The sequence below is a fragment of the Lepidochelys kempii genome, chromosome 10, assembly GCF_965140285.1.
Source record: "Lepidochelys kempii isolate rLepKem1 chromosome 10, rLepKem1.hap1, whole genome shotgun sequence".
NCBI classification, from domain to species: domain Eukaryota; kingdom Metazoa; phylum Chordata; order Testudines; family Cheloniidae; genus Lepidochelys; species Lepidochelys kempii.
Window position 1 is genome coordinate 28,527,353 of NC_136389.1, and position 21,179 is coordinate 28,548,531.

The 21,179-nt window shown below is 36.6% G+C and overlaps 1 protein-coding gene across 18 annotated transcripts in view; it reads right to left on the minus strand.

Moving 5' to 3' along the window:
* The window catches only part of RBFOX1 (RNA binding fox-1 homolog 1), a 2,430,619-nt gene that overhangs the window by 1,140,773 nt on the left and 1,268,667 nt on the right, over positions 1-21,179 (minus strand). For 2 of the 18 annotated variants that reach the window (XM_073362516.2, XM_073362511.2), the window contains exon 1: positions 12,362-12,719. The exons of 12 other annotated variants lie outside the window; for them this stretch is intronic. In XM_073362516.2, coding sequence (XP_073218617.2) covers positions 12,362-12,406 — 45 coding nt within the window. In that variant the 5' untranslated portion in view covers positions 12,407-12,719. Of the gene's footprint in view, positions 1-11,672; positions 11,724-12,015; positions 12,120-12,143; positions 12,165-12,361; positions 12,721-21,179 lie in introns of those variants that run through there. 4 more of the 18 variants (XM_073362509.2, XM_073362520.2, XM_073362512.2 and 1 more) reach the window with 4 other exon arrangements.

Consider the following 21,179-nt stretch of genomic DNA (forward strand, 5'->3'; position numbering starts at 1 on the left):
CTTGATACTTCGGGAGAAGTGGGGAAACAAACCTTAAATAATTGTGCAATGCTAAACAAAGGGCACATTCAGCTTGGATCTGTCCTTTTATACAGAAAACCCCCTTCCTGAATGTTAACATGGCACCATCTACATGGTAGTTCAGTTCTTCCTCACATAGACCTGGAGAGATTAGAGATACCTGGAGAGAATAGAGCCATTAAGAACCATATGCTTTATAACCTTATACCTAAAGGCCTAACCATATAGACTTTTTTACAACTATATTTTGATTCTTGCAGCTCCTGCTGAGAAAAGATTCAAAGTATCTTTTCTTAAGGAATTTACTTTCTCTTTAATGTCTGTGGGACATTTTATGCTTCCTAAGTCTCTTGTGTATGCCTCATTATCCCATACTGTGTTCCACATTTGGGCTATGGCAGGTTAAGAGGTATGACACAATAATACGTTTTAACTTCAGAACATCATGAGGTGACTCATGTGCTTTGTGCAGTGAAACCAAGAAATATCTCCCAAAAGCCCATACAGTTCTAATAAGTCTTGGGCAGCTCCTGAGGGGAGACATTTGGAGCTGGGTAACATGCTGTGAGAAGCCCAACAGATTTATAAAACACTAAGTAAACTACAAAGAACACACTATTTTCTGTAATATTGGGAAGCTTAAAATTATAAGAGTTGAAATAAGAATAAGAGAGCAGAAATATGAAAAAGTACTAAAGGTAGGGATACATAATAGTTTACTCGATCTTCCTGTCTCCCTAGCCATCTGTATTGACAGAATTATTTTTGTACGCTTCTACACAAAGCAAAATTAGAACAAAAACCATAATTGTAAATAAAGAAGATGATTGCCATGTTTTTCAATCCCCTTGCCTATTTGCTACAAGACACTGCTGGGTATCTGATGTCTTTCTTGTTAACATTTCGTGAAGCACTTCCACAACCATACGTTTGTTCTTGTTCTCAACATTTTGTTCTGTCACTGCGACAGATGGCTTTACATGAAAGCATATGAAAATATTAAATACTTTATAAACCAGTTGAAGTTTGAAATGCCTGTGACTAATGACTGTCTTGACAACTACTTTTTAATACAGATATAAAGAATTCTATTTAGTGCTGCCATCTCACTTGTTCTATTTGCTACAGAATTTTTTAAAGCTACAGTATTCTAGAAGCTTGTTTAATATCAGTATTGTTTCATTACACTGAGCCGGCACTCCATACTTTATTCTGCTGTCTGTTCAGAGAAGGCTAGTGCAACCACACTGCTGAGAAGCTGGTGATGGAGACTAGAGAAATTATGGTTGGGTAGGGCAGGAGCTGACATCATGCCACTGTAGATTCTGCAGCATAGTGGAAAAGCATTCACCAGTGTCCTTAATCCGTCTTTAAGAAAAGATGTAGCATTTGCTCACCCAGCATCAGGTTTTCTGGAACACATTGTTCTAGATCACAGCCCTGATCCCACATTATTCAGACACACACCTTGCTCTGGTATGCAATGTTCGTGGGAGGACCAGCTCCCCTTCCTCAACATGGCCGACTTAAACACGAATCTCGGAGAGGAAGGGGTCCTCCTCTACTCTTTCTCTTCACTCCCTTCATATTCTGAGGCAAACGTAGTTTCACCCTAAGTCTTCCCCGGCCAATTTTACATCAGACTAAAAGCGCTTTGAATAATGACTATGCAGATGGTGAGTTGCGATTGCTGCTCCTGATTGGCTAAGAACCATGCACATCCAATTACTTTTGTTCCCTTCTGTCCCCACTCTAGTCTGCTTTTTTGTCTGACCCCCTTGTCATGTCTTATCATTTAGACAGCAAGCTCTTTGGGGTAGGAACATCATTTTCTATATGTTTGTACAGCACTAGCACAATGGGCCCTAGTCTGGTTGGTGTCCGCTAGCTACTCTAACATTAGTGTTAAATAATAATAAGCAGCCGCTACTGTTCTCTCTAAAATGTTCTTATAACTTGACTTTTTTTCCCCAGAAAACTTAGAAGTCACTGAATAAGATTATGACTAGGAGATGAGAAAGTGTGTGCAATTTCTACAACTGAAACTGACTTTCTAGAAAAAGTAGAGTACAGTCAGATGAGTGTAGTTTGCTTGCCTGTTCAAAAGCTTAAAAAAACAATTCAGGAGACCAGGAAGTCTTAATACAAAGCACAGAGATGTGTTACAATATTTGCCCAGTACCAATTCCTTTAAATGTTTCCAAACCTAAACATATTGTAATTGTACTAATAGTCTATTAAAAGGGCTTTGTTATTGTAGTTTTTCCATTAAAATATAATAAACATCTTTCACAGTAGGAAATTTGGCACACAATATAATTTTCATACTAACTGATTCATGTGCTTTTCATTATACAATGAAACATTTGAAAGGTGAATTAAAAAAACTTACTAGTATACCCTTTATCATACTTTATGTACCATACAGCGAAGTACAGCTGAGAGGATAAGCATTGAGATTTTATTTTAAGCTTTATGGAAGGCAACCATTTTCAGAATTATCAGAATTAGTTATTGTTTTGATGAAGGTAATTATAATACAACTCCATGTAGCCTTAACTCATAGAAAGCCATGCCCGAGATAATTTTTACCAATGTACAATGAATATTTCACAGTGAGAAGTTAGGATCTTCAGGAATCAGACTATCAGCAAATTAACTTGCTTAATAAATATAGAACAGGGAACTAAGCATTTCATGGGAAATCAGTTTTATAGTTTAGGAGTCATGACACTATCTTTTTAAAAAAAAATACAAGAGGTCAATCCCTCTTCCTTAAAAATAATTAATATTTTATGTTTTCATGACAAAATTTTGTCAGAAGTCTAAAAGTGTTCAAAGTTATAGACAAGGCCTTGTATAAAGCAAGCAACAAATTAACTTTCTAACAAAACCATCAATAACCCTGAGTTCCACCTTAGGTTTGTGGTTAAAATCTTGTGCTCTCTCAAGATAATTAATTTAGAAGATAATTTAGTCTGCAATTTTTACCATTTGATCACTCTAGATTAATAAAGACTAAATTGTGCCATGTTAGGCAAGCCCGTTTCCCAGTGACATTCCAGCTCACAGCCAGTAGGCTTCCTGGAATGAAAAGTGAACATCTGCTTCACTTCTGTAAGGAACTCAGCATAACCCCCATCTATGCCTTCTGTCCCTTTTGAGTGCTGTGCATCTATAGACAAGATGAGAGAAGAAATCTTCACGGTGAGTGCACAGAACACAATGTGCTTGGCCACATAAGGAGGAGAAAAGTGCGTCCCTCTCTTCCACCGCTACTGCATACTCACATAGAGGTCAATTAGAATATATCAAGTTGCACATGGAGATTTTGTAATATGGTCTAAGCTTAACTGCTAAAATTACCTAATCAGCTTTCATATAAGGTGGCTTTGTGCCATGTTTATGCTTCCACCCTTCAATCATGAGCTCCTGTTGCAACTCAAGAATGTTCTGAGTTGCGCCCAGCTGCCAACGAAGGCCTGTAAAACCCCCTGTGAAGGCCAAAAGTATAGGACAGATCCATCATGGTCAAGGACACAACCCCACCCTCCAGATATTCCTAAACCTCCAACTGCCAGAAGCTTGCAGTGGACAGCAAGGGATGGATTATTTGAAACTGCCCCGTTCTATTCCTTCTCTCTGAAGAATCTGGCACTGGCCAGGATACTAAGCTAGATGGACTATTGGTCTGACCCAGTATGGCTGTTCCTCTGTTGCCAGCCTTTCCCCTCTGATCATACTGCCTATACTCTCTGTATGCCACAAGCTGCAAAAGAATGGTAACATTGAGCCAGCCACTCCACTTGCATTCTGTCACTGGGACTCCCCAAGTGGCCACCTAAGATGGCTTTACAGCCTCACCCCCTGCCCTGTACTGCTAGAGGAGGGTATAATATCCTACAGTACCCAGTTTTATTTTGGTTTGTTTTTAATTGGTAGAATAAATTAACTTACTCCACAGAAGTCTAACAGTAATTTCAAGTGAGGGCAAGGACTGCTATTTAGCAGGTATAGACAACTGCAGAGTTAACTGTTGTTGAATATACTAGCAAGGAAGTCTAGTACAAAATATATCCTGCATTTTCAATATAAAAATAGCAAATTTACTATCCAGGTATAGTCTGACTACTTGAAACTCACTAGTAGACCATAACAAGTCAGATTCATATTAAAAGCCTCTTTTCTAAGGAATACTGAGTCTGGTTTATTCACCATTCTTGGACTGAGTTCTGGGATCACTGATTGTCTAGTATCCAATATAACATTACATCTATAGATCTTGATTCCTCACCAGCTTATACTGGCCTAAAGTGTAGCCTGACTTGAAATCAAAGTCTAAATTCAAAAATAGGCCTAAGTGAAAAAAATAGAGATGGGCCAACCAAAATGCAGGATTTAAAATGCCTATGAAATTTGAGGTAATTTGTTACCATTAACTAGAATAGAGCAGAGTTAAGCCACTGAAAAACCCTTTTCAAAACCCCACCTTATTTTTAACACTGTTGTTAAATCTATAGTATGCTTACTTTGAACAATAATTTAATAGTAAAAGTAAAAACAGTTAATGTATTAGTAACCTTTCCATGATTTGAACCTATCTACTCTGTTTGACATTAGTTAATAGTTAGTGGCCACAAATGGGTGAACAATAAGAAAATGTCAGTCATATAAAAGGTTTTTAAGTCTTTAATTTTAAATCAATGTAGACGCATCACTTCTGCAGGGGTGCTGGAACTAGGGGTGCTGTGGGTACAGCAGCACCCTCTGGGTTGAAGTGGTTTCCATCACATGCAGGGTTTACACTTTTGTTCAGTGGCTCTCAGCACCCTCACTATACAAATTGTTCCAGCTCCACTGCACTTCTGTTTCTGAGATCAAGAGCCATTTCAATGAATGAAGTTCCTATTCCATTATCAACAGGACACACAGATGTTCAGTCAGGGGCTTGAGCCATAGTCCATCAAAATCAGTTGAATGGCTCTCAGTAACCACACCAATACCCTTCATAGGGTTTGGCATTATCGGCAACTCGTAACACATATCCCTGTCCAATGCTGACTGACATGAGGATGCCAACCAGTCGTCCTGAGCCCCAGCTTCCTAGTTTGCTCTCCCTAGAGAGCTACTTTCACCTCCTTTGTATCAAGGGAGCAGTTAATGAGCAACCCCTCAGGGTGCCACAATGGGTCACTAAAACATTAGCTTTTCATACAGGCTTCTAAAACATGCTAATGGAGCGGGTCAACGGCTGTATTGAATTGCTCAGGACACACAGGTGAATGAACAACAGATAATGGAATGGATTTTAAGCAGCAGGCCACAACTATCTTAAATTATCACTGGGTAGGGGTGATATATGCCCCTCTCATATAGTAGGCATTTAACTGGACTTAGCATGTGGTTACTGGGTAATTAATGCGGTAAACACCTCCCCCCATCACCAGGACTCAGGTCCCTTATGAATCCTCTAATCCTTCACCCATGGGCAGGAAGGTGAAAGTACCACAGGGTACCTATGTCTGTGAATTCTTCAGGCTTCCCCTTACAGGCACACGGTCCACTAGCTAAAATCCCAGGTCTCATTTAGCTCTGGGAGCGGGCCCTTTTAGTTTTTATCCGCACTAGACATGATCCACAACAGTTGTATTTTCCTATAGTTTTGTTTAGTTTTAGAATTCTAAATCCTTCTCTTGTTTTCTCCAAATGTTCCTCCATAATGCTTTTGTGAAGGTGACAAATAACCCCAACAGACCTCATCCAATTTGGCCCTATGGGAAAAAATCCTTCCTGAAAATGTGATTGATTGGACCCACAGCATCCTAGAAACACAGATAGATATCTATAACTACAGAAGAAAGAGATTTAAAATTACCTGGGGGAGGGCGAGAGAGAGAATGTGAGAGCAAGTTAGCTACCACCCTCCTCCCCTCACCAGTCAATGGGAGACAGTAAGCCCCCAATGTGGGGAGGGAGCAAGTCAGTCCTAGCTTGTACATCTCTCTTTCCCCCTTCCTCCTAGGAGCAGCTCCCATGAGGCTGGGGGAGGCATTTTTCAGGCATGGATGCTCTCCACATTTCCTCGTGGACTAACCAGACATCTCCCCCACTGAGATGGGGAGTGGTATTGCACTACCTTGTTCTCCTTGTTACAGTGGTTTGTTGGTAAGAGGAAGCAATTTAAAAAAAATTGTCACATCTATTTGAAAGATGCTTAAAAACACCTAAGAGCGTGGTCACCATGCTTGTCCTTGGTAAATATAATTGCTGCAAGTCAAGATCGTGTGATACAAAGGATATTTTCCTGTTTCCTTCCTTTGGGAACTAAAAAAAGGATGCTCACTTTCCAAGGAAGAGTGGCTTAGAATTATGTTTCAAATTGGTACCTCCAAATGTGCAGAAGGGAGTAAAAGAAATGAAGACGATTTGGAAGCTGTGGTGTTGGCAGAATGTATACACATTTAATTGGAGTTGAATTTGTAATGCTGCGGACCACTGAGGACTCTTTGTTGGAATGAAATGCTGTTTGGAATGGGATTTTATTCTTGGTTAGACAGTTTTGCTCCTTGACAAGTCAGCAGTAATATTCTCTGGAAACTGTCATGATTAATGTTGTTTCATTTTTATGTGCTTCTGATATGTAAATAAAGAGGTGGCCTTGTGTGGCACTGGCTTAATTAATTTGGCAAGTAGGAAGGATGTGCAAAACTGACACTGTTCACAGCTTTCTAAATAATCAAACTTTCTCAAAAGTTAAGAGTCTCAAAAGGAAAAATGTTAAATGACATTTCACGATCCATTTAGTCTTGCAGACTATTCTAACTAAACCTGTTTGGGTTTGCTTCTTTGTTGTGTTGTTTCCTATTACTACCGATTACTAAACTTTCTCTGTATACACGGCTGATAAATCCTTTTGAATCAACCCGTTTATGTTGTCCACATTATTCATTGCTATTATACCCCAGAAGTTTGGGACATCACAAATCAGAAGCAGTAACAGAGTTGCAATCACTAGCACTGTGGCATCACAGATTATGAATTAGGCCAGAAAATCAGGATGATTAAATAGGAGACACCATCTGCTTACATATAAATATCTGGGTAATCAGCAATAGTACAAAAGGAAAAATACATGACAGTCTAATGAGGCTTGGGTTAAATAATGTGTTTTTAAAAGCTTGCCTGAATGTGGCAGTGGTTCTTCAAAGACACTGTTGCATCATCATAAGTGTAATTCATCACTGAAATGATGCTATTTTTTGTTGCAAGTCTCATATGATCATGTTAATTCCAAGTTACAGGAGAATAGTATTTTAAATAAGCAACACTGAAATTCCAAAGCTATTGCTTAATTTATATAATATATTTTTGTATATACAGATTAGAGAACAATCTGGTTAGGATTAATTATTTTAACTAATAACCAAAAACAAGTGTCTGTGCTCCAGTTCTTCTCCTGCATTTCACTTTTCATTATCAAAAAATAAATTCCCCTCTACTTATTATTTGTAAAATTAAAACATTTAACTTTTTATAAGGGAAAAACCCACATGCCTAGTTCATAGACACATATTTATAAAGTAAAAAAAATAAACTCATATTTTCAGTGGCAGCCTATTATATAAAGTGTATTTAATTTGCAAGGAGTAACACGGTGATTCTCAAACATCATCCATTTTCAAATGTCACACTCCACCATTATGAGTTGGCAGTTTCTATTGCGGCTTTATTTTGGAGGAAGACTATCCATCTAATTTATTGACCATGATCAGTTTATTTTTTCCCAGGTTAGATTCACATCCAACATTATATAAAGGGTAGAATTCCACATACAACTTATGTAAATCACTGAAAAGCAATTATATGCAATATTAATATTAGCTACCTAGATGTAGCTCTTCAGTTATATAACTATTAACAAAATATACATTTTCTTTATGCTCATATTAGCTAAAAGAAATCCTTGCATTGATTCTTACAGGCAATTTACTAGTCTCTCAAAGTTACGTGAATCAAAATATAGGTATGTAAATGAGAAGTTGCCAAAACCAAATGATATTATATGCATTTGACTGTCAGTATTGCATCTGTTGACAGTGAAGTACTCAAATAAAAATTGCACAGGCAAATGCAGAGTAAGGATTTTTCTAATAGTCTCTGTATTTTTTGCAAGCACCTGACAAGAAAGAATACTCTGAATTCTTTATATAGCTGAAAAAGAAAAAAATGAAAGCATGTTAAGTCCAAGCAGTAAAATTGGGCTTTTTGTCATTTTTAATTGCTTGAATTCATAACCTATTTTTGCTGAACAAAAACTGAATGTTAACTGCTGACTCAAGAAATGTCTCCATTTTAGCACTTTAAAAAAAGTAACTTTTATTGCAAGACCAATTGGGAAGGGGGAAAGACAACTAGTATGTCTCCCATATATACATTTCATATTTTTGACCATCAGAAAACTGTCCCTGATCAAAAATCAAGTTCCTGTGCATACAACTTGTAGTTAATTATCTAACAAAAATAGTCTGCTATTCATACGCAACCTGGTGGAAGAAACTGTATTGTGTTTTATTTTCAGTGAATCTGAATGGTAAATCATAGCCTATATAATTTAACCTGGTTAACTAAAATCAAATGCTGAAAATGCATTATGAAGATCAATGTAAAGAAGTGCTTACACTCTATATATTAATCCCCAAAGCAAACACACTCACACTATCAAAATTGAAGTTCACATTAAATAAAAGTATGGAATGCAAAATCTCTTGGATAGAAGACAGTAGCTTTGCTACCACTCTTATTTGTCTGAGATACTCTCTTAAAAACCATACAGAAGAAGGTTGGATCAGAGTTTTCTGAGTTAATACACTATAGTTGAGCAAATATTCCTGGTTATAAAATTAAACGTAACCCCCTTAAACATTTTGGAAATAAATGCTGAAAATACCTCTGATTAAAAGGACTTAATCAATAATTCATAGTTTTTTTTGTTAGCCTCATGAATGCCATTCCAATTATCTCATTTCCCCCAAAATATCAGTTTTCTCTCATCAAAATGTAATGCGAGGACCAGTGGATGTTAGGGGAGACTTGTTTATTATGTAGCTTTTTCGACAAAGCTGCACTCCTTACCCCCTACTGACTGAAAGATGTAATTTACATTATGCAAATCAAGCATGCAACTCTATTATTACTCTGAAAACAAGTGGAAATATGCAATATGACATTTTTAGTCTTATATTAAAAAAGAGTACCTTTGAAAAGCGATTACCTATATTTCTGTGTATGTTATTGAACTTGTCTAGGTGTTGACCTCTGTAAATGCTACTGACAAGAAAACTTTATTTGTAATATACTTCAAAACTAGATAAAAAGCAAGTTTTCAATATTGATTTCTAGACTAATTGTATAACAAGCCCATTTACTGGAAAATAATGAGACAATGCCATGACTTTATTTTTAAAGGAACCAATCTTTCCCTCAAATGAATACGCTTAAAACATTGCCATATTGCTTTTCTATGAGGCAAGTTCAAAGCTGTGTTTCTGATTCCCAAAAATTTAATCTCAGCTACTGAAGAATAGTCATACTAAAGCCATTGGCCTCTTCTAATAATTCTACGAGTATAATACCTTCTGATGAAATAATTTGTAGAAAAGTGCCTGAAACCTAATAACCATGTAAATAAAGCAAAATAGGCTGAAAGATTGCTTCAGGGAGCTTGAGTTAGCTTAAAAAGAACTCCCACTTAAATATTTTAATAAAACATCACAACAAGTTTGAATAAGATGTTTTCACTTGTGAAAACCTATACACCTTTTTCTCAGAATCACTTTATGTGTTATTTCTTACCTTCTACCACAATCACGTAAGAAAAATACTCGATCATGTATCATTTCTCTCCCATTTCTGACATTACATTTGGTTTGCCAACATTTTTGTAATTTAACATCACTATAAAATATTGCTGATTACTCTGTATTAATTTAAACTTAAAAATAGTCATAGTGCAAGCCTCTAGCACAATTAACAAATACAAGATTTATTATTTATTTATTAATATTTATTTATTTTATGGTAAAATGTGTAATTCTATAAGCAAAGCCGAACAGGTAAGTGAAATGAAACAATTATGTCGAAAAATATTAAACATTCCTACTTTAAAGGAACTACTGAAATATTTTGACTCATTTAAAGTTTATAAAGGTAGAAAATAATGCCTTTTGGAAAAGAGCGATCCTTTTGTTTAACAGAATGAATGAAATTGTTTCATGGAAAACAGAATGAAGAAAAAAGTTTTAAACCTACTTTCTTCCAAACCTAGGCATGACATTTTAAGTAGTTTAATTAAATTCTCTGTTTACATTTGTCAAGAAATCAACATATTAGATATTAGGAAGATAAGGACTAAATATAAATTCTTTTACAGCAAAAAAAGAAATACAGCAGGATCATAAGATATAGTGAGCATATAACATTTTGAAGAGCAAATAGTCTGATACTATTTTTAGCAAGAGAAGTACAATTCACTTAATCCTTCAATAGATATAAGATTGAGTGATTAAGTTTGTGTACACAAACACACACACACACGCACCTATATTTAAGGATCAAACTAAAAGTCCTTTATTGCTGCTTTTTCAATTATTCATAAATGAAAGCCATGAAACAGGTATCAGTACTGCACTGATTATTAAGGTGTGGGGTGCAACATAGATTATGGAACAGCTGTAGAGGGTTTTGCAGCACTTTCCAAAAGTCAAACTGTCATACTCAAATATATATATATATATATATATATATATATATATATATATATATATATATATATATATATATATATATATAAAATTCAAATAATACAGCATTAACCAATATACATGTTATGATAATTAAAGGAAATAAAAATGTTTTAACAGAATACTGAGTTGTGTTGGAACCCAAAATACCAGTATTTAATGCTACCAGAAATAAATTACTAACTTCCTACTTATTTAGATAAGTTTCAATTACTTCTATAACAAACCATATTTCCTTAAAAGAGTATGTATGGGAATGAAAAAGATTGTTTTAGATCATTTTACATACTGAAATACAGAACTGACTAAAATACCTGAAAAGTATCTTAAGGTTACAAGCAGTGAGATTTTATGGCGCCTAAACTGAGATATTTGCTATCAGCTCCTAACTATGTAAAATACACAGTACACAACGTTGCACTACATAACTGTGCTGGAGGAAGCAATAAGTTGTCTAAAATGTATGGCCCCCCAGGTCTGTCTGAAAAGGATTTTTTTTAACACCTTATTTTCCTGAACATTGTTCCACATTTTGCAACCTTTTTTTTTAAAGAAAGGAAATGTTCAAAGTAGTTGGCAATATCCCAGTTACTCTGTAACTGAACAAGGTTCTTAGCCATAAATCCATTTTTTTCTGAAATATGCATATTCTTTAGCATATATTTTAACAAAGTTAATTCAACTATATGTAAAGGTAGAAGAGTTTTAATTATAAAAATATTGCCACACTCTATCCACTAATGCTCTAACATGTACACTACACAATTACATGGGATCAACTTTAAAAACATCTGTCAAAAGTGCACCTGTTTTAACATGTTAATGTATCAGCAATAGGAAGTATTCAGGTACCTTAAACTTCTTAAAGATGTTATCTATTTGGTCAGTAATCCTGCAAAGTGTCTATTAAAAAGCAATACTGTATCTTAGAAAATCATTCTTAATTAGATCCCTGCAGTATTTCATATAAATGCTAATATATATCACATCAAAAGAAAGTTAAACATCTCTTTGAAGATGAAGTTCACACAAACTTCAGTCAGACACAAAGAAAGGATGAACAATTAATCCCACCACATCTCAGTTTCTATAAGCACTGCATACAGGCATGCATCTAAACACACACATTCAGCCACAAATTATACATACATAAACATAAGCACAGCCCTTTGGAGAATTAGTCCTGTACACTTACATACCATATACCTTTCATAATATGAAAACCCATCAGCATGCTTCTAATATTGCTCTTGGGTTTTATTCCGTCAATTGCTCAAATCCCTATTCTAATCACACAGCCAGAAGCCACATGCAAACACTAACCTCTCTGCATTAATGTTCAGAAGCCACTGAAGGCAGCTACACAATAACAGCAGCCAAACATGTCAATTTGCCCCCCCACCACCACCACACCTACTCCCGCACCCCCCTGCATCTCTGTCAATGGGTTTAATGTTTGTGCTCCACATCATTTACCAAGGCTATCTTTACCCTTTTCCCTCTCTCTCCCTTAAATTGTTTTAAACCTTCTTCTGTCTTACCTGAAGGGCATCTCCCACGACTGCAATTAGCTGCCAAGATTTCATTGTCGGCTGCAAAGTGCCTCCTGTTTCCTCACCAGGAGAACACAAGAGAAGTAAGGGGAAACAGCAAACGGTACCCACGTGCTGGCAATATAAATGACTACAGACATCTGTCGTGCTTGCTGCGTGTTTGCTCCGTTCTGCTTTTCTGCCTGCCTCAGTGCTTGTATCAGGTCTAGATGCACCTATAGCTCATAACCCCAGGAAAGAATAAAATAAAAAAGCACACAAAGAAAAGATACAAAAGGGCTACTGATGCAAGGCAAAACCAAGGATTTCAAGGTTGGCTTGGCAAGGATAGGATTATGTATGCCCCCACAACCAATATATGTATATTAGATATGCAATACTGTAATACTCCCCATCCTGAGTCTTTTACTAGAGCTGTTGCCAGCACTGTGTTGGTACCACTATCTCTCTCTCCTGCACGTGTCCCTTCCTTGTTCTTTCAAGCATTAAATATGTACCACATGACAGAATAGGGCACCTTGCACAGTCCTCTGAGTCCACACTTGACAACCAATTTTAACTCACGAGCAATGAAATGTCTGAAGGCAGAATGTAAGCACTTCCAATTACTTATGCTACACCTACATCATTCAAAATGTCTATGGGACAGTATTAATGATTTCCAATATGCTATTCTATATATATATTGATACAAGATGAAAAAGCAATTCTTCATCTTTCCTCCTTTTTCCCTGCAGTATCACTGATAGGCTTCATCGCATAGAATCACTCTGGTTTATTTGTATAAAAGGGCAATTTTATGCAGGCTTAGCAAAAAACCCAATCCCCTCTCCCCACTCCCACAAAATAAATAAAAATGGCTAAATAAGTAAATAAATATATAGCCAATTTAAGGGACCTTTAAACTGGATGTGTACAGTTTACCTTACCCAATAATATAATAAAATAAATCATCATCATCATTTTGCTGAAATGTTGCATAATAGTAGCTACAAGATGAAATTCTGAATTTGCTCGAAAATTACAAGACTGTGGAGATTTTTTTAAAATACAAGAATATTGGGGGAAATTGACAGCAAATCCTAGACATGTTTAGCTGGAGACACAAACAATTAATGCACTGTTTGAGAGAGAGGGAAGGAAATTTATTTCTTAGCTAGGTTGGGTGTAGAAAGCAATGATTTATTAAGCAAGTATATTTTACATTGTTTCCAGAAAACAAATATTCTTTCTCCAAATAAACACAATTGAATTGATAAAATCCACATATCTAAAGAACCACTTTTTTTAAAGTCATCTAATGACATACTGTAGAATAATAATAATAACGGCACTTTGGCAACCCTATGGTGGAGTATGTCCTGGGCATATTTAGAGGAAGTGGCAAATTATGATCTAGATGATCCTAATGGTCCCTTCTGACCTAAATATCTATGAATCTATGAATTGCGTACAATACATTAGCATAATGCATAGCTGCACAATTTTTTGAAAAATAATGAAGTACTCGTACAGCAATCTTAACATTTATCACAGTTCCGCACACACATACACAAACCCCCAAAAACGAATGACTGTGTACGTTTTTCTTTTTTGCATATGTAGAATAAACAGAGAATTTGCATCCATCTTTGTCAAACCAGTGAAAAACTAAGTCTGGTTTTCCAATAAAATAGAAAATATATAAAATAATAATAATACTTCAGATTCTGAATTTACAGTTAAAGCTGTTGAGAAAGCTTACTATAAAAGTTACATTCATCCCTTTTCAGGGGGTGTATAAGAGGGAAGAGAGATATTTTACCTATGACATAATTTTTTTTCTCTTTTTATTAAAGCACGCTTTGCAATGTCTTGGTATGTAATTTAAAAATCAGTGCAGCTGCATGGACTAGTGGACTGAATACTGGGCTAAGACAAAAACTCAAATTCTAATCGCAGGTCTGATACTATTTTCTTTGATCAAACTACTCAACTTAAGCTAAGTTTCCGCATCAGTAAAATTGAGATAATAATATTTGTAACATAAGTGCTATGTATTAATGGCAGAATTCATATGTTAACTATATTACTCAAATATCAGAAATGTCTTTGTTAAAAGAACTAGGTATCTCTAAACATAAAAGTTTCCTTACCATAAATACATACTCCTAAACCTGTAGAGACACCATCATATTATTATTTACATCAGCAAAATATTTGGAGTCAGGTTTTTGGTTTGATATTTTTTATTTGTCCATTCGTTCAAGTCATGTTTCTATCTTTAAACTTTTTTGATACTAAGCTCAGAATTACATTAGAGATAACAGCAGCAATACAACAGCCATTTCAGTTTACAAAAATACTATAACCAGAGCAAGGTCATTCAGAATTAAAGCATACACAAAAACTACCATAAACTCTGTTCTGTTGTTTCTAGGCATTGCAGCACATATGATCAGAGGTCCCAGCAATGCTGGCAGATGTTACCTGCTGTGCTCACTGTTATTCTACAGAGACTGCAATTCTTTATTTCCAGTAGGGCACAAATTAGTTAAAACTAACTAATTAACCCATTAGTGACAAAAATAAAAATAAAAATATTGGTGAGGACAGAGCTTGTGTAGGGGTGATGTGCCCATTCACAAAATTGTCTTGACATATTGGGCTTAAGAACTAATAATAGCATTATCTTAAAAGTGGCACCATAAAATTAAAAATCGGATTTTTTAAAAACCCTATGATGGTTAAAAAATAACATTTAAAATTACTGTAATTGAAAAACATCACAGAGGAGAAATATCTCTGTTTTCAGTCTGGTTACTTTGCACAATTGACACCTCTGTATACGGTAACTGTCACCATTTCCCCTATATTGTCAACCAGCTTTCTCTTCCATTTCTGTTCCTCCCATGCCCATAGCTAGCAAGAAGGCAGACAACAGAAGAAGAAGTAGTAGTAGAAGTAGCCGTAGTAAATTTAAACCATAAAAACTGGCAGAGGTATGTAAGGGCAGACGTAGGCCCTGAAACTACTTGAGTGACTTGTATTCCAATCCTAGGAGTCCCTTCCCTGAACTATATGAGTGTTTGCAATTTAAACAACAATTAACAGAAGATGAACTCTATTTTTTGTTTTTGATTGATTAGATATTTTAGCATATTTAGCCATTCTCTTTGGATGCATGATGCGTTTCTAGAACACCAGCACCTGTACAATGTCCAGGGCATGTACCTCAGGTCCTTGCATTCCATTCAAGTTTTCTGTCAGGTTTCCCAAGGAAAACTTGGTGGTCTGTATGTATGAAAAGCAGGTGGTACTCAAGGTCATAACTGTCCCTTTCAAAAGCCTAGAGAGCAAATTGTGCCCTTGCTTTTATTTGAGTTTTGGGTGGTGTTATGGGGACTTGACCTGCAGTACCAGAGCAGAGGTGCCATGAAATATTTCATTTGACAAGGCAGATGCTTTACGAGATGCTAGGGGGAGCACTATGTGCAGCAGCACTTACATTCCTAATTGAAATGTGTACTGTTCCATCCTCCTGGGCCTAACATCTTGGTCCCAGCAAGCACAAGGGAGAAAGTATCTTGCCAGGCACCCTATGCAGCTGTCCATGCCTTTTAGGCTAAGGAAAAAATGTCCAGTGCTCAAGCCCCATTGATATATAGCATGGCTTTCTCTGAAACAGGTATGCTATCAGGAGGTTGAGGAGAGGGGAAAGTCTTTGTCCCTTCGTAGTACACCTGCAGGAGCAGCCATTATATAGCTCTACACCAGCACTACGATTGGCACAGTTTGGTTATCATAAGCATTGCCTGGTTTTTGAGGTTCAAATTTTGTTTGCATAGATTTTCTTGTTTTCATAGATTTTCTCATGATGTGGTTGAGACGAAGTTTATCAAAATTTAAATAAGCAACAGTATGAAAGGAAAAAAAACACCTGATGCAATCCATCTCACTATCTCACCTCACCAAGATCTGGATAGAGCACTGGACCGGGACTCTGGAGACCTGGGTTCTGTTTCCCGCTCTGGCACTGACCTAATGAGCATATTACTTCCCCTCTATTTGCTTCAGTTTCCCCATATTTGAAATGGAGATAATGATTCTGACCTCCATTGTAAAGTGCTATGAGATCTACTGATGAAAAGTGCTATATACGAGCTTAGTATTATTATATGAACTTGATTCAATTTAAGAGCTAACTGCTTGCATTCTTTCCCCTAGAAATTAGCTCAATTCCTATTACTGGGTTTCCCACCCTGTTAAGAGAAATGCTTTTAAAGATTTTTAAAAAGAAACCAGAACTTACTTTAAAATAAATGTATCATTGCCAAAAGAAGATCTATCTTAAGTATGATTGTCTAGTGCTGCCATTATTATATACATCATTACAGAAAGCTACCATTTCTGGAAATTTTTAGCATGCAATTGCTTTTTAGTGTAAATTACTTGATTAGGTCTCCATCCAACAGAAATCTATTAACAAGCAATGTAATCTTTGAAGGAAAATGTTGATTATCCTCCTTTCCAATGGAAGTTGTGGTAAAGATCTTGAAAGCAGCACTCAAAACATAATGTAATCCTGCATCTGTACAGCTTTGAAAACATTTTCTGTATGAGAAAGTGAAACATATGGTTTAATCTGCAGTGCATTTATGTATCAAACACATGGGGGCTCTGCATAGCTAACAGATTAGTGTCTAAACGATTTCTTTTTACATGTCATCTAATGATTCAGTAGTATTACAGAAGGTGAGCCTAATGAAGCATATTTAGATGGAAAAGTATCCTGAGATTTATGAAAAACATGCTGTGGTTTTATTTCTAAATGGCTTACAGTTGATGTGTGGGGGTCTAGGTTAGATGACTGACACACTAAGAAACACAGCAACAATCATATATCACACTCTTAACAATGCATTCAGAGCTCAAGGAAACCTACATGTGAGGAATCATGATTTTAGACTGCCACTGCAAACAACACTTTAGAGACAACTAATTTATAAGCATTATTTAAACAAGTCTGTTGAAATGAGTATACCATAAAAACATGCCCCATCCTGCTACAGCTAAAAGAACTTAGAGTTCACACACACAGGGCCTGATCCTGCAGACATTTACACGTTAGTAACTTTACACTGGGATTAATCCCATGTGAATACAATTACTTACAAAAATAAGTATTTTGTACGATCAGACCCATAGGAAATACACTGAAAGGCATACTGTATTTTATAGAACAATAATCTTGGACTCTTTTTTACAAAGTCCATGCCTTAGTTCTTGTTACAGATCAATATTAACCTTTTAAAATATTGTTTTGTTCTGCAGATTTCACATACCACAATTTAGAGGGAACAAAAACAAGGCAAAAAAACAAGAAAACAAAAGAGAAAACGCTCTCCCTGAAAAGTCACAGAATTCAAATCAAACTTATATAACCTAAGATGGTTGAGTAGCTGTCCATTATATCTTGATTGCTTTTTAAACTAAAATCAATGCAAAATTAGCTGAACAAAAAATTCCTACCAATTGCAGATTTGCGTTTTTAAGTGGTTGCCTAAGAAGAATAAAATATGTCAAGTATAAGAATTTGCAGTTTTTAGGCATCTGTTTTCTTATACTAAATAACTCACAAGTAACACATATAGCATTTGTAAAGTTTATTACATCCCGTCAAAATGACTGCCCTACACTGAAAGCAGGGGGGCCATTGTCCAGGCTTGCCAGAGGAAGACAGTAGTGGTGGGGGGAGGGTGGGGGGGGGGCGGGGGAGCAAGAAGAGACAAAGTCAGAAACTGCTGCAAAAAAGGTGGTGTTGGTCAGCTTTGTAGCACTGACTCACCCCCTTGGAATGTAAGAGCAGAAGGCTTTAAGGGTGCAAGCTCTGGCACTGGAAACTGCTTTCTGCATGCAGCAGGCAAGGCAGCACCCACCCTCTCTCCCCCGAGTGTGATTATCAGGTGGGTACAGGTGGGTTTGAACCTGCTATGGGCATTGTGCTAGTCACTCCTTTTTAGTGGGGCTGGGAAGGAATTTTTTCCCCTCACTACCATATTGGCTTCAGTGGAGTGGGGTTTTTTCACAGCGAGTGTTAGGGAAGACCTATTATGGTGAGCACAAAAGGTGTGGTAGGCTATATGTCGCAACTTATTTTGTAAGTGTGGGGCAGATGTCCAGTGCAGGTACTCTATAGGGAAGGCATCCAGTGACCAGATAAATGGCCTGGTAAAGGACTTAAAAAGGAGGTGCTAGCTAAAGGAACAGAACGGCGGGTTTGGGGTTCCTGAGATTGGAATGGCAGGGAGCCAACCCCCCCTTTCTTATAGCCCACCTTACCCCTCCTACAAGGGGGGGTGGATGGTAAGGTCCCAGCAATGGATTTGCTGGAGGGACCTGGATGGAAAAAGAGGTTGGCACCCGCCCCCTCCCCCCGGCCCCAGGTAATTACAAAATAAACAGGGTTTACCTGCACTGAACATTTTTATCTGCCAGGCAGTCCCCGACATCTAATAATAAAGTTACGGCCTGATTAAATCCATATTAAGTGTCTCCTGTCCTTCTTTCGGTATAGCTGGAACAACTACTCAACACCACCAGTCATTTACTGTTTTTTAATATAACTTTAAGTGGCTAATCACTCTCCATTGATCAGAGTATTTACATGTGAGTTACACATAAATCATACAGAATTATAGCAGCCCACAGAAAAAGTCACCTTTATTCTGCAAGTCACCTAAAATATGTACTTTTGCATGTTTTAATGAAGCATTCACTATAAAATACAGATAAGCATAACATGTATGCTATTTTTATACCAACTATGTTCCTAACCATTTATCTGCATATCAGCTTTCTCATTGGATATGCTGATCAAAGGTTCTTCTGCAATAAAGGCAGGGCATAGGGAAGAGGAACATTCATATTAGAATTTGACTGCGATGTAACTGAAGTGTTATGGATCTGGTAAATATGGTCCTCCAAACCCTAGTGCAAAAACTTTCATAGATCAATACAAGAGGAATGCTTACAAAAATACGAGCACATCTACTGTGTCCTCCCCTCTTTCTGCCCCAAACTGTGCATGCAAACAGGATAACTGTGAACCTAACTAACTACATGCATGCACTGTGGACTTAATTGTCCAATAAAATAATGTATATAGTGATATAAAATGTAAACAGCGCCTTATGAAAAAAAATATAGATTTGGGCCAGAGTAAGAGTTCAGATATGAAATGTGGTGTGATTTCAAAAAGTCAGGAGATTCTAGATCTCAGAGGCCATGACTACATGACTGCAGATGTTATTGTTTAATATCAGGTACACTGTATTAGTACATCTCCAAATTCAAATAAGTAAGAGTTCTCTATGGAAGTGTTACAGGGACCTTGAATTCCTGCAGCAAAGAATTCCTTGTATGGTTACATCCATATTTGCAACAATGCTGAAGTACTTAAACTATTAATACGAAAATAAGTTACAAAGGCAAATAATATAGAGCACAGAGATAGGTGTGAGGTCTTTTTTAGGAGTGGTGGGTGAAATTCTGTGGCCTGCATTGTGCAGGAGGTCAGACTAGATGATCATAATGGTCCCTTCTGACCTAAATATCTATGAATCTATGAATCTATGAATCTATAATATTTTACAAATAATGTTTCAAATGTCTTCACCATTAGCAAGAGTTACTACCCTGGAGAACTGACCAAAATAATATTTTTTGGAAGATTACACTGCACTTCTTTTCAACCTAGACTAAAAATGCTACAAAACTTCATTTATAAACAAATCACAGTTAACTACATTGTTTTAGTGTTAGGCTTCTTTTCATGGTTCTGAACTTAAAATGTTTCCCCACTTTGTAACCATGTGCTTTACACTTCAACCTTGTGCTGCAGCTTTTTGCTGAAACTAACACTTCTACTACTGTGAATGCTATTTAATCTGTATAACATTGCTGAAAATCATTATAACACAATAACATTTTAACTAAAAGGGTGATATAGTACCTGCAAAGTCAAAGAAGAAGGAGCTCGCTGTATCATAAGCAATGGACATGGAGTCAAAGGGCCAATGTCCCCTGTAGGGAGTGTTATTGACCAGACAGCAGGAAAACAGGGAATGTGGAGAGCTTAAGTTTAATAAAGTTCCACTTTTTCAATTTAGCCTGCATTCAGATTCATAGATTCCAAGGCCAGAAGGGACCATTGTGATCATCTAGACTGACCTTCTGAATAACACAAGCCATTGAATTGCCCCAAAATAATTCCTAGATCAGATCTATTAGAAAACAAAAACATCCCATCTTGATTTAAAAATGGTCAGTGACGGAGAATCCACCACAATCCTCTATAAATTCTTCCAATGGCTAATTACTCTTACTGTTAAAATTTTACACCTTATTTCCAATCTGAATGTGTCTAGCTTCAAATTCATAGAATCACAGTAATGTAGGGCAGGAAGGAATCTCAACAGGTTATCAAGTCCACCCTCCTCACTTAAGTAGGACAAAGTAAACCTAGACCATCCCTAACAGATGTTTGTCCAACCTGTTCTTAAAAACTTCCAGTGGTGGAGATTCCACAACCTCCTTTAGAAGCATAGCCCAAACCTTAACTACCCTTATAGTTAGAAAGTTTTTCCGAATAGCTAATCTAAATCTCCCTTGCTGAAGATTAAACCCATTACTTCTTGTTCTACCTTCAGTGGACATGGAGAACAATTGCTCACAAGCCTCTTTATAATAGCCCTTAAATCATTTGAAGACTGCCGATTTACCAGGTCTTTTCTCAAGACTAAACTTGTCCATTTTTTTAACCTTT